Source organism: Acipenser ruthenus, chromosome 12, assembly GCF_902713425.1.
Source record: "Acipenser ruthenus chromosome 12, fAciRut3.2 maternal haplotype, whole genome shotgun sequence".
NCBI lineage: Eukaryota > Metazoa > Chordata > Actinopteri > Acipenseriformes > Acipenseridae > Acipenser > Acipenser ruthenus.
Genome location: NC_081200.1, coordinates 16,949,022 through 16,964,129, shown reverse-complemented (window position 1 = coordinate 16,964,129; position 15,108 = coordinate 16,949,022). Strand labels below are relative to the sequence as shown.

At 40.7% G+C, this 15,108-nt stretch overlaps 1 protein-coding gene across 4 annotated transcripts in view; it reads right to left on the bottom strand.

Annotated features, from left to right (window-relative positions):
* thap4 (THAP domain containing 4) overlaps positions 1 to 15,108 on the bottom strand; it is a 23,363-nt gene extending 8,255 nt beyond the window's left edge. Inside the window, exons 1-5 of one of the 4 annotated variants that reach the window (XM_034029049.3) lie at positions 14,895 to 15,108; positions 12,200 to 13,077; positions 6,931 to 7,090; positions 5,642 to 5,751; positions 3,356 to 3,459 (exon numbers count right to left, since the gene is read on the bottom strand). In XM_034029049.3, coding sequence (XP_033884940.2) covers positions 3,356 to 3,459; positions 5,642 to 5,751; positions 6,931 to 7,090; positions 12,200 to 13,077; positions 14,895 to 14,971 — 1,329 coding nt within the window. In that variant the 5' untranslated portion in view covers positions 14,972 to 15,108. Of the gene's footprint in view, positions 1 to 3,355; positions 3,460 to 5,641; positions 5,752 to 6,930; positions 7,091 to 8,029; positions 8,189 to 12,199; positions 13,078 to 14,894 lie in introns of those variants that run through there. The other 3 variants (XM_034029050.3, XM_034029051.3, XM_034029052.3) reach the window with 3 other exon arrangements.

The following is a 15,108-nucleotide window of genomic DNA, read 5'->3' as shown; positions in this document are numbered from 1 at the left end:
ATCCGTAAGAATTTCTCTTGGGATACCTACCCTTGAAAACAATTGTATCAATACATTAGCTATTGGCCTAGCCTTGACATTCCTCAAGGGAAATGCCTCAGGATAGCGAGTTGCATAATCACATATGACCAGTATATATTTATGGCCTGATCTACTCCTCTCCAATGGACCAACCACATCCATGGCTATGCGTTCAAAAGGTGTACTGATTATAGGAAGAGGTGAGAGGTGGGCCTTAGTCCCCTTCCCCCCTGCACATGAAAACTGACACTCAGGACAAGACTTAACAAAATCCCCAACTTCTGTGTATAGGCCTGGCCAAAAAAAACGACTTGCAATACGGGCAAGAGTTTTCTGCTTCCCCAAATGACCCGCCCAGGGGATTGTATGTCCCAACGTCAAAATCTTCCTTCTTAAGGCTTCGGGAATGACCAGTTGCTCTCCTTCCTTACTCTGACGGTACAGTAGGCCTTTAATTAACACAAACCAAGCATCGTTTAAATGATGGCTTCCCTGCTCCCCCTCAATACTAGACAATCTCGTGTACAGAGACTTCAATGTCCCATCAGCTCTCTGTAACTGTTCTAGGTTGTCAGGAACTTCCCACTCCACAGACACAGGAGGTTGGTTCTGACTCAACTTGTCACTCTGCGTTAACCGAGTGGTTCCTCTCAACTTTTCTTGGCGCCTCTGAATCCTTGACTTCTTAGGCCTTATTTCTGATGTTTCAATCTCTGCATCAAAAAATGGCAAGTGATTCAGAGACTCAAGTTGCTTTCTACTCTGTGCTCTAGTAGTCACTACATTACAGGGTCTAGCTACTCCCAGCAACTCCCCTAGTATAGGTATATCTCTACCCAAAATTACACTGTATGGCAACTCATCAACCACACCCACAGTCACTAAAAATGTCTGATCCTGAATAACCAGATAAACATCTGCTGTCGGATACATTTTCTCTTCACCATGCACACAGAGGATCCTAATGCTAGCTCCCTCATTCAAACTCCCTCTAGAGATTAAACTACTCACGACCAGAGTCTGAAAACTCCCAGTGTCTAGAAGAGCTTGACCCCATTTACCATTAACAGAGACTTGCACTAAATTCTCATACACACACTTTTCCTCCACTGGTTTAGTAGGTCTAGGCACATAACACAAGTTTGATGGTTTAGGTTTCCTCAATGGGCATTCTGGTCTATAGTGACCTGCCTGACCACAGTGATGGCATATTACTTGTTCCCTAGCAGATTTACCAGGCTGATTGGGTAGAAACTGATTTTTAACAAATGGACCACAACCCTTCCTCCACCCTGCAGACTTACCCGGTGTTGGTGTTATGGACCCCCTGGTGTAACGGTAGGCCTTCATTCCTCTCCGAGCCGAGACATAGACATCAGCTAGATGGGCGGCCTCCATAGCAGTTGATGGGTCGTGTTCTTTAATCCAGGTGCCAACCTCTGGATTCATCATCTTCAGGAACTGCTCCAGGATGATAGTTTCACCGATCTGTTGCACTGTGTGATTGTCTGGTTTTATCCATTTCTCATACATTTCTTTGAGACGCACATAGAGTTCTTTTGGGGTCTCCCCTTCCTGGACCTCCAACGCTCTGAATCGTTGACGGTAAGTCTCTGTATTTATTTCATATTTTCTTAGTATAGCAGCTTTCACTTTCTCATAGTCAAATGTCTCGTCAGGGTGCATAGCCACAAAGGCGCTTCTGGCTTTCCCTGTTAAAAGTGGAACCAGCCTCACAGCCCAGTTAGTTTTCTCCCATGCGCAAGCCACCGCCATGCGCTCAAATGTGGTTAGAAAGTGCTCGATGTCATCTGAGTCTTCTAGTTTCTGCAGCTTTGGCTCTCTCCAGCCCCTGGACCAACCTTGCCTAATATCAGCAGAAGTGTCCTCTACTTTTCTGCCCTCACTGCTGCTCTCAAGGACTCCTCCTTGAAGGCTGTGATGCACTTCTCCTTGAAGCTGGGTGAACTGATGATGTAAACGTCTATATCTTTCATCCTGTCTGACACTCTCTTGTTCTATTCGCTCCTCTCTGGCTCTCTGCACCTCAAGATAGCTTTTGAACATCAATGCTAGTTCATTCACCACTTGATCACCGCCAGATACTGGTTGCACCGCAGCTTGGGAAGTTGCAACTCCACTTGCCATGGCTCCTTCTTCAGAATCCTCTAGTCTCTCTCTTCTCCGCTTTGCAGGCATGTTGCAACCTTTCTGCTGCTTTCCACCTCTCTTCTGTGCTGATGTAATTTTAGAGTGCCTCCTGCTGGCCACTGATGCATCCCACCGCTGCCACCAAATGTTGGAGAGTGCAGCCAGCGGCTGGTGTTGATTCGCAGGGAAGCACGCAGAGCACAGAGAAGTTTGGTGTAAAACCAATTATTTTTATTTAAGAACAATAATTAAACAAAAAGCTAATTGAACCAAATATCAAACAACTTGAAGAAAGAAAAAGTGGAAACCAAAAATAACTATTTATAGTCACCTAGTCACAGGTACTGACTTCAATAAATGAGTCCAACCATAGAGCTGCAAAACTGCTCTCTGATCTACACAAAAGGAAGATCCTGACTGAACCAAGTGACAGCCTTTATACCTTTCCAGGCCTACCCCTCCCCCCAGAATAAACCATTATGCAGGTGGTTATATAAGAACAAAACAGCAAACAATTATCAAGAATAAATAAAGTATTCAAAAATAAACAAATCAATGAATATGTATATATACTAAACATTAATCTAACACATACATTAATACTATGCTTTAAAACAAACAGAGGGAAACTTAACTAAAATCAGCTATCCCCCCCCTTTCAATATATTCTACAGGTACTGCCCTGCTACAGGAAGTCAGTACCCAGGGAAATCAATAAAAGCTTCCCTCACCAACATGGCTGGTTCCCCACTTCCTGTCAAGATGGAGGACCATACCACCACACCCAACTCAGGTTACCTAAACCATTGCATATCAAAAAACATGCATATTAAAATAACTGTTGTTCATTTTAGCTTAACAATAGTACTGCAATACATTGTTCTGGAAGTGTGCACCCTTCCAAACCAACTGTCTAAACGGTACTCTTGATTAACCCTCTCTTTTGTTTTTCAGGACACTCCCAACCACAGGCCTCCAGTCCTGATACCCCAGGTAAGTGAATTTTGTTTTTATTATTTTCCTTACTAGACCCAAGGTTCAGCAACACAATACACAAACAGTTAAAAAACAATTTGCAGAAAATGTCCAGATACATACTGAGACAAATGTGAGGGTCTCCTCCCTCACACACTGGATTATTAGCTTGACCAGCGAGTCTGTATTGTTTAACTGATCTCTATACCTGCTGGACGTGTGGCTCTTTAGCAAAGGAGATGCGGGACACAGACTGGGACTGCAGGGTCAACTCCTGACCGCTCAGCTTCCCCTCCTCAATCTCAACCAGGCCTGGACGTGCAGAAAAACAGACAGACACAGCGTTACCACTTGCAGAGAGCTCTATTGAGGCCACACAATTTACACTGTGATATTTCATTCACATCCAGAGCTTGAAACGCATTAGCTCTGGACCAAGTCGTGGGTTTCAGAATTTCCCTTTTGTAGGTATATACAGTGCCTATAGTAAGTATTCACCCCCCCCCCTTGGATGTTTTTACAGTTTGTTGTGTTACAACCTGAAATTTTGATGCATTTAAATGGGATTTTTTTCCCTTTGATTTACACAACCTACTAAACAATTTCAATGTGTGAAGAATTCACACAAAGTTAAATGGAGTCCATCTGTGTGCAGCAAAAGTGGTTCACAGATTTCAGATTAAATACATCTGTCTCTGTAAGGTCCCACAGTTGGGTAGTGCATTCAAAGCTAAGATACTACCATGAAGACCAAGGAGCTTTCAAAACATCTCTGGGATAAAGTTGTGGAAAGGCACAGATCAGGGGAGGGGTATAAAAAGATTTCAAAGGCATTGAATATCCCTTGGAGCACAGTCAAGTCGATCATTAAGAAGTGGAAGGTATACAGCACCACCCAGAACCTGCTTAGAGCAGACTGTCCTCCCAAACTGAGCAGACGGGTAAGAAGGGCATTGGTCAGAGAAGCCAGCAAGAGACCAATGACAACTCTGAAAGACCTACAGCATTCCATGGCTGAGATGGAAGAAACTGTCCATGTGTCAACAATAGCTCAGGTACTCCACAAATCTGGCCTGTATGGAAGAGTGGCAAGAAGGAAGCCATTTCTGAAAAAAGCCCATGTAAAATCCTGTTTGGAATTTGCAAAAAGGCATGTGGGAGACTTTGAAAAGATGTGGCAAAAGATTCTGTGGTCCGATGAAACAAAAATTGAACTATTTGGCCTAAATGCAAAGTGTTATGTCTGGTGCAAACCCAACACAGCACATCACCCAGGTAACACCATCCCTACTGTGAAGCATGGTGGTGGTAGCATCATGCTATGGGGATGCTTTTCATCGGCAGGGACTGGGAAGCTTGTCTGGGTAGAGGGCAAAATGGATGGAGCTACATACAGGCAAATCCTTGAGGAAAACCTGCTTCAGTCTGCAAAAGACCCAATACTGGGACGGAGATTCACCTTTCAGCAGGACAATGACCCCAAGCACACAACCAAAGCGACACTGGAGTGACTTAAAAACAAGAAAGTGAATGTTCTAGAGTGGCCCAGTCAAAGCCCGGACTTGAATCCGATTGAGAATCTGTGGCAAGACTCTTGAATTGCTGTCCACCAATAATCCCCATCCAACTTGACAGAGCTTGAACAATTTTGCCAAGAAGAATGGGCAAATATTGCATGATCCAGATGTGCAAACCTGGTAGAGACTTGCCCCAAAAGACTCACAGCTGTAATTGCTGCCAAAGGTGGTTCTACCAAGTATTGACACAGGGGGGTGAATACTTATCTAACCAAGACATTTTAGTTTTTTTAAAAAAATTTTCATTAACTGTTGTTTCACAATAAAAAATTTCTTGCCTCTTCAATGTGTTGAGTAGGTTGTGTAAATCAAAGGAAAAAAATCCCATAAATGCATCAAGATTTCAGGTTGTAACACAACAAACTGTGAAAACGTCCAAGGGGGGTGAATACTTACTATAGGCACTGTAATTGAAATAACCAGATCCTAGGAGTCTAAACTATCAGGTCTCTGGTAAATCTTCTCTGAACTAATTGATTGTCCTTCTCATCACAATGTGAAGTCACACTGGAGTCTGCATATTTATGGGAGTTGATCATGCAGCTATAGGCGAGGAACAGTTTATTTAAAACTCCTAGCTCCTGATCATTTGAATAACATACTTAATAGAAGGTAGTTCTGAAACTCAGGACTAGGGGTAGCGCAAGTTTCAAGCCACACAGACCCATACTAAGGTGCACTATGTTAGAAACATGTTTGAGTGGGTGACCACTGGCTTTTCACCCTGCACACCAGAGTTTAAATCCAGTTTAGATTACAAGTTATGAATGTGTGTGCTTAGGAAAGTGCACGGTGGATAGCTGGAAATCATCTGCCTTGGACATGCCTGACTACATGAAAACCTAATTCACGTACAAAACAACATAGAAGAGGTGAGTTTATAGAGCAGGAATGATGCCCTGCCCCTACTTGGGTACCTGTGTTCTGGGCAATTATAAAAGCCACGTTGTCTTTGCCAGGTTCCACACGGATGAAGCCACATTCTCTGTGCAGCGGTTTCTTCGTCTCAGAGTGGAAGGCATTGAACCTGTAGGACACACAGTAGTGATTTAAACATTGAGTGGAATTCTTTTTGAGTCCATTGTCATTCTACTGCCATGAGACCCTAGAGCCAGCCTTATCCCTGTTCTGGTTCAGCTCTATGGGGATGGGGAATTTCATACAAACAATTACAGTTGTCATGGGAACTGGGCCAAAACATGTAGAACTCAGGAGTGTAATAGTGTTGCGTTAGTCCCCTCAGCTACTACATCCAGCCTAAATCATACCTCATCACTCAAGACTGAAAAGGGGAGTCTTCTTAAATCCGTCATGTTTCAATCTCAATAGATCGGGTGAGTTGTTGTTGTGGTGCTTGTGCCTAATCTGTGCCTGACTTCAGACAGAAACTGTTGAGGGCTAATCAAGAACCCATCTTAGCACAGCAACACTGGGTAGGGGAAACAGCTGCACTTCTTGTGTGTGAAAGCTGTATCATACTTTGCTTCATAAAGTTGGTCTAATTTTCTTAAACAGCAAGTAGATTAAAATCTCATTTTATTATTATTATTTTTTTACATTCTCATTAATATCTTATGGAGTTTTCAATCATTTCGAGTGTTTGTTTCTGGGTTGTTATTTCAACATTGAGTTCAAATCAGAGTTGAAAGATCTAATTGTCTTGTGACTTGAATGGAATGAGGAATGCTGATTTATTTATTCATTTTTTATTTAGAGTACCCAATTATTTTACTCCAAATTTACAATGTCCAACTATGTTCCCTCATGGCAGAAATTCCCCACACAGCTCAGGAGACCTGAAGGTTCAGTGGGCCAGCTTCCTCTTTTTACACCCAGGAAAGTGAAAGCCGGTGTCAGCACTCTGGAGGACAAAAGCCAGCCCTGCAGGTATCCGACTGAGCTCACCAGGCACCTGGCCAGTAGGGTCTGCTGTAGCGCGATGGGGTGAAACAGTCCCTGCCAGTTTTGCCTCCCTAACCCAAGTGTGTGCCACAGCCAATGCGACAATCCTTCTGGAATCCCCAGCAAAGACCAAAGACTTCACAGGACGCAAATCTGCGCTCCCCTGACTGGTTCACCCTGCACACCACCACCCTGCTTTTACCAGATGAGCCAGCAAAAGCAGATTTAGGGAAAAAAAGATAACTCAATACTGCAATAACTGAACTCAGAACCACTCGGAATGATTGGGTTCTTGGTTACTCACATGAAGTTAAGCATGGGCTGTCCCACATGGAAGATGTGGAGCGTCTCGGTGTATCGGAAGGGCTGGATAGTGGGAAAGGTCCCCTCTCCTGGCTCGTCACACTCCCAGGTCCCCAGCATCCACTCCAGGGGCTTTATTACCGGGTTCAACGGGGCATCTGCTAAGAAGAAAGAACAGCAGCAGCAGGTTCAGAGAGTAGCAGCCAAGTGGATAATACCACAAACAAGGATAAAATGGTACAAAATTAAAACGCTAACAACTTTAAGACATATACGTATGGTGTGATTCTGGTTTTGTAATATTAATAGGTGTTGCTGTTTTTAAGTTAATTAAAGGCCAGAATGAAGTGTTTAGTAAGATCTGTGTTGTTACTTTCTATACTTTATCTATAGTTATCCAAGTTGGAGAAAAAAAAAAATACTAAAAGTTTCAAATAAAAAGGCTTGTTGATTACTTTTAAGGATACAACTAATGAGTTTACTACAGCATTATCAGATCTATTAAAGAACACTTATTTGTCAGTGAAAACATTTTGATACCATATCAAATTTCCAGATGTCCTTATAAGAGATGGCTGATGTGCTGCTAGACGTCGTTGATCATTGCAATTTAATGGTACAAGTCTACACTTCAGTGAATGAGAAGGGAGTCTGCAGCACTGCTATCCCTAACAACTAAAATATAGATCCATGGTGAAAAAGTAATCGAGACGTTACAGGAACAGGGATAAGCTAGTAGTACCAGTCAGATTTCACGTTTCTGCACGGACAGCGACAGGAATTAATATTGATTTTGTAAGTACCATATTTTTATTAACTGAAAGAAAGCGACTGTTACGTTCTTGCCCCACAATCATTTTAAAAACAGTAAATTAAATATACTAATGAACATTAATATTTTTTTGCAATGTTATTACAAGTGCACACACATTTACAGTTTAAATAAACAGAAAATACTAAACATTTATTTAGTTTTTTTGTTTACCATCATAATAAAATACAAGTTTGAACTGTTTCATAATTGTTTGTTTAAACGAAATTGTTCGTTCACAATGATTTGGGGTAATAGATTTGCTGTAGATACATGAAAAAACGTTCACCTGTTTGAAGAACGGGACACGACATCTTGTTGGTTTGGAATACGAAAACACAACAATTTAACAGCCTGCTTCCATGAACAACAATGCGGCAAATCTTGTTCTAAACAACATATTTCAAGGTTCTTTACAGAGATCCGCCTACAGGAAATAACGTCACCAAAGCTTTAAGCACAGGTCCTTTTGGGAGTTGTAGTGTTTTTCAAATATCTTCAAAAGCGCCAGAAAAGCGGATAAATAACGAGCCCATTTCTTGCATTAAGTTGTTTTGGTACATTACTATTTTTATTTTTTTTTAATTAGGAAAGTATTTTTTTATACGTTACTGTTAAACATAATGTTTTGTTTAGTAAGTCATCCCGTATATAAAATGTTACCATGGTAAAATGTTTACAGTAATTTTGCAGTTTTCTCATGCTTCTTCCAAGGTTATACTATGCATTCGTTTACAATAGGTTTCCGTGTGTTTTAATATGCTTTACCATACCTCCCTGGCATACAATGCTTACCTACTGTATTTGACCATGCTTTAATTATGCTTTATCACACTGCTGTGCTTTTACTACGGGAAACTGCGCATGCATCCAGATATGTTCACTCTTCAGAAGGAGACTGAAGATATTAAGACCACTAGACCAGTGTCTTAATGCCCTAAGTTCCATTATTATATGAATGAGATGTGTACATGCATATGCATATAAGAAGTTCTAGAATTGCTGTTCAGTATTGGAATGTGCAGTTTTCTTCTTTTTGAAAAAGACAATTATTGAGTATCTGACTGGGGTGGAGAATCTGTTTGTCAGTCTGTATGTCAAACACTTTTTTACATGTGCATATGACAGATAGACAGGTACTGTAGGTAGCTAATAGTAGATCACATTATTGTATTGGTAAAAATGAGTAAAATGTAACAGTTTAGATTGTATTATACCCAAAAAGCATCCGAAAGGTCTTTAGAAGGCAGAAGTGAAGGCACAAGTACATCTTACAAGAATAAAATGTCTGTATTAATTGAGTGTTTGATTTAAAGAGTGAGTAACGGGGTTCCGAAAAATACAGCGTTATACATCCCCACGTGTTGCTACAACAGTTTAAATAACGTACCTGTAATTTCTCTTTTCATTGTTAAAATCCTGATAACTTCTTAAACTTATAAGTCTGTTTCAAAGCTTTTTTCAAAATGTCTGCTCTAGTGGTTTGAGATCTGTCCTCTAAATCACTGCAGGAAGAGCGATTTACACCCCCTACACCCCCACTCCACCTCTCCGCTCCGCCTGCACTAGAAGACTAGCTCTACCTCCGCTACGCTCCCCTGCCTCCAGAGCCTGCTCCTTCTCCACCCTTGCTCCGCAGTGGTGGAATGACCTTCCTACAGATGTCAGGACTGCCCAGTCCCTGACCACATTCCGGTGCCTCCTTAAGACTCACCTCTTCAAACGGCACCTGTAGAACTCCTCTGTTTGTATCCTGGGACACTATCACCCTTCATGTAAATGTGCTTTATTTTGCTCTTATCTGCCCCCTATTTTACTTCATTTAATCCTGTACTTCAGAATACTGTAATCTGCCAAGTGTTTAACCTGTAGTACTTTGTATTTAATCATATCCTGATGTAACTATCACTATTTAATCATATCCTGATGTAACTATCACTATTATCTGCTGTATTATTGAATTGTGGTTTGTCACACTTGTACTTTGCTTGAACAAAAGTTATTGTATTTCTTGCTCTTATTGTATTACTTGTATTGTAACACTTGAAATGTATTTGCTTATAAGGATAAGGGTGTCTGCTAAGAAATAAATAATAATAAAAACAAAACAAAAAAACCCAAAACAAAACAAAAAAACATCATGGATCATTATTGCTGTCTTACCTGTTTGACAATGTGGGCAATAATCCTTACACTGTCTGTGCACTAGAGCAGCCATTTTGAAAAGGGTTTTGAAACACACTTTAACACTACCGAAGCAGCCATTTTGAAAAGGGCTTTGAAACACACTTTAACACTACCGGAGCAGTCTTTTTGACCGATCGCAGTTTTTAAATGCATTAAATGCATTTTTTTCTCCACTGATTTGGCAGCTTTTCCGAAATTTATGTATTAAACATCTGAAAGCATTGGTAGACAGAGGCTTGCAGAAACTTCTGGAGATATAATACGTTACACCTAGCAACTACCGCAGCTGTCATTTTGACCATCATAGAAAAAACAGTGGGTTTAGCTTTGTGCACGTGAGATCGATCTGCTTAACTTGAAAGCTTTGTATTTATTTTGTATAGCTACAACAGAAGACTTTTTCAGATAAGTGATTTATTTATTATTATTATTATTATTTATTTCTTAGCAGACGCCCTTATCCAGGGCGACTTACAATTGTTACAAGATATCACATTATACATTATTTCACATACAATTACCCATTTATACAGTTGGGTTTTTACTGGAGCAATCTAGGTAAAGTACCTTGCTCAAGGGTACAACAGCAGTGACCCCTCCGGTCAAGAGTCCAGAGCCCTAACCACTACTCCACACTGCTGCCCAACAATTTATCAACAACTGTAAAAATACTTATTATCTAGTGAAAATGAATAGACCGACAAAACGTAGGACTGCACAGGAAGTCTTGCAGTACTTTCAGGAGTTATCAGAACACAAATCTGGATACAAAAATGAGATAGACCAAGACAGTGATGAAACTTACTCTAATCACTGTGAGGTTAGTGACAGTGAAAGTGATAACAAAGTTTCCGAAATTCTGGGACAAACACTATGGCGAGTTCACTGCACATGTACAGAAGTGGGATGTCTTTGTTTATTGCACAGACTAGACTCCACAAGGTTTTTTTTTTTTACATTCCACATTGAAGAGTCATGTGTTTCCATCTTTTGAACATTTGAACAATCCACCCTTTGAACTTTTGTAAGTTCCATCATTTGAGCTTTTGAACATGTTAATAAACCATTTTTTTAAATGTAGTCCTGTTGTGCATGATTATATTGAAAAACACAAATAAAAGTTACAGAATAATAGTGTAGCAAACCAGCTAATGCAAGACTCGAGATGGAAATTACAGTATAACTCAGGCACGAAATAAAAGACGGGTAAACAGAAAACACAATTCAAACAAGTCAGACCAACAAATCTCGACCACTGTAATTCTCTACTGTTCCACAGTATCGTAAGCTCCCGCTGTATCCCAAAAGTCATCTCTGAGTCTGAGCTGCTAATACCACTCCATTTTATAGCCCAGCATTTGTATACATTTGCAACATTTTAAACAATGCAACAAATCATAACTCCTTCCAACACCACCCCCAAGTCTCGTGCTGTAACAGGTGTCCCGCACGTGTACCAACCCTAGTCAAAAAATCCTATTGGAAAGCAGGCTGCAAAAACAGTGTGACAAACATATTCCTGAACGAAAATAAACAATAACACAGTTATTTTACAACAGTTTTCGGATCCCCGACATTTACTCGTTAACCCTTTGATTATTTTCACTGATTGATACCATTCTGTAACTTTGTGAACTGCATACTGGTAACTGAATCACCTCTTTATTCACCCAGCTATTCTGTAGTCAATAAATTGTGTTACTTTACCAGAGTAGTTATATATTGTTATTGATACACCTTTGTCATATATTTGAACTTTTGAAGTATTGGGGTTGGGTTAACTAAGAGACATAGTTAATAGTAATTATTTATATGTGTCCTACCTGTTGGACAAGGGGTGTTTTAACATTATATCATCTGGGCTACAGTATATTGCTGAGTATCCCAGGTAATTTAAGCTAAAAGCTTAGGGGACGATGGTCTTAAATAATGTAACGCTCTGAATCTTTATGGCAGATGTCTGTAGTCTGGTCTTTTTACACATGTGCTTTGGTTATGAGACTGGATGAGTGTTCATGTACTATGTTGATTATTCTACTGCTCTGTGTGATTGCCTTGGTCAGGTCCCCACTGTAAATGAGAATTGTTCACTGTAAATGAGAATTGTTCACATAATTAAATAAAGTAATCAAGAAAGATGGGCAGAGAGTAAATAGTGGAAAGATGGTGGACAAAGAGACATTGATAGCTGGTAGATAGACAGAAAAATTAACCTTCCACTTCAGCCAACTATAGAAGGACTGTATAAGAAGATCCTCCACCTTCCACTGACCTCTGTGTGGAGCCAGCATGTTGGAGACCCACTGGGTCCTCTTCCTTTCCATCAGCTCCTTCCCCTTCCTGAGCTGCAGCTGTACCTGAAGACGCCGGGCTCTCCTCCGGAGCAGCTGCCTTCTCACCAGCCTTCCATGCCTGCCCTGCCCCTTGCTGGCCAGCCAGTCTGTGAAGCAGTACGAGTGCAGAGAGTCGATCAGCACGTGACGACAGGAGCTGCCACTTGAGTGCTTCACAGGGCCCACAACAGGGTGGGGATCGGGGACGAGGATGGTAACGTTTTTGATCAGGTCATGTTCCGAGGCAGTGGGGGCGGCAGCATTTTTTGACTCTGACTCTGCCTTCTTCCTCATCTTCTTGTGCTTGCTCCTGGCAGTCTGGTCCCGCTCCTGTCTGGAAGTGTAGCTGTAGGAGTGTAAGGTGCCTATGAAGCTGCAGGAAGAAGGGGTGAAAACCTCTGCTTCTCCACTGCCGCCCATTGCCCACTCCCCCACGGCATGCTGGGGACCCTCTTCTACTGCTATGGGGCTAATGTCTCTTTCTTTCTTGGTCACATCTTCCTGGGAAGCAGCCTTCCTCTTTTTGGCGACTCTCGCCACTCCCTGTTCCTCTGAGACGGCATCTTGTTCCAAAGAGTCTTTGCAAAGCACTTTCCTGCGCACCATCGAGTTGGAGTTTCTGGTCTTGTCGGTGAAGTCAAAGATGGAGGGCACAGCGTTGCCTTTGAGCTGCCTGTGCTGGTCCTCATACCTTTCCTGAAAGCTGTCTGGGGTGAAGTGTTTGCTGCACAGGAACGAGTACTTGTTGGGTGTCCATCTCTCTCTTCGAACTGCCTGCTTCCATAGCTCCAGCCGCCTAGCATTTTTGATAGGGAACCTGGAGGTGAAATCAATATTTGAGTGATTTACAGTATTTATTTATTAGTTAAAGATTATATGGAATTTCTTATCCTATTGTCCTGCGATAATAAGTACTATTTTGCACATCTCCAGTGTGCAGTTTAATATGTAGCAAAACGTATAATAAACTAAGTGAAGTAGACAAACTCATCTGTAAAATAATATATAGCCACTGATATTAATACTTTTAGAATTCAGAGATCACATGGCATTCTGGAAAGAGGGAATCAAATAAGTGGGCATTTACAATTCTACATCAGCACTGAATTAGAGGAAAAAACGTGGGAAAACGTATCTATACTAGTGGTCTATTTGAATGATCCATACCCCCAGTGTTTGTCTTAGGGATTAATTAACCCCCTTATTAGCTATACTAAACGCAATGAAATATGGTGGAGCAATATGGGACAGCTTGTTGGTGTTTGCCCGGCAAGGTTTACAGAACTTAATCAAATTAATCTCTTAGTCTGTTAACTGACAAAGGGTTACATCTTCAATCTTAAATACTTATGGGGCTGTTGATTTAAGAGACAACAAACAGGCGGTAACATATTTTTAGAAACATACTAAAGCGATGGACATGCCCTGTGTTTCTTCCAGTTGCTAACGTTTTCCTAACTGTAACACATGCTGCTGTGAAATGCTAACTTCCTAATTGTTCTGATTTTCAAAGCTCTTTATCAAACACAAATTACTTTTTTTTTTTCAAAAGGTAAAATAACAAAATGAGAAACAAATGTAGTTACGCTGCCTTTGATTAAATACCTGCTGTGTTTGTCTATTTTATTTTTTTCCTTTTAAAGTGTTTTAGTAATTAGCTATTTGGAGCAAAAGGTTTTAAATTGGGCTGTGTCTTTGATTTCCTCAGTCTTGAAGGTTATGTGACTACATGCTCTGTAGAGTTGAATGGCCATAACCTCACATGACATTCTGAAATCAGACAGGTAGGACTCCACATGATGTGAAATGCAATACAAATGTGTATTTTGTACAGGCTGAATGATTATAGAATTCTGTTTCTAAATGCATCCATATGTACACCATCTTCTGTTATATACTTTGGTCATGTTCATTTTTGTATCACGTCTTTATTTTGTTGGACACATTTTAGAAGCAAGTTCTTTGCAGGGCTGGTATTTTATCCAAACTAGGCGCTATCTGTAAGTTTTTATAGGTATTCGTCAGAATGTATTACCCCCACCCTTTTTAACGTTTAAGGTTGGAGTCATACTAATACAGTTAAATAACTGTGTTTTTCAACAAACCATGTAGCATGTGCCGTGAAAATAAATGATATAGAGTTAGTTTCCCTTTTGTGTAACGTGTTATCGTTAAACGTCATAGGCTTGAAACCCGTAGTAGGCTTGCAAAGATTTCTCATGTAGAAACTATTTAGAATGTATTTAAAATGCCATTTAAATGTTGTTTCGGAAATGCTTAATACTAGCCCACTGTTGGTTTGTTTTGTGCTGTGTAGAACGCGATTGTGGCAGATTTCAACTTAACAAAGCGAGCACTTCTATTCACTTAAGTTTTACTACTCTATATACGTAGTACAAGTTACTGTACCACGATTGTAGTAACTTACTGTACATTTGGTTTCACAGCAGCGCGATTATTTATCAGTACAGTACTATATGCACTTGCATGTTGGCTAAACATCGCCTTCACAACACGTGTGTTTTCGCTTTTCTTGTACAAAAGGTTATACGTTAATATCACATGCTGGTATATTTTGTATAATTTCCTCTTGCACAGTTAGCAGACTGATGCGTCTCTGTAGTGCAGTCTTACCTGTGAAACGAAATAATAGATTTATCCACTTTCCCTTGTCTGTTTGTGCAGTTCACAGCAGCGCACGATATCACCATCTTTACAATTAACTGAACACGTATTTCAGTGCTCTTAAAGTAATTACAGTGTTTTACTATATAACAAACTATAATAACTCTGTGGCCGTACACCAAAATGGCGGAACTCAGTCTTACGTGGATTTCTGTGTCGCCGT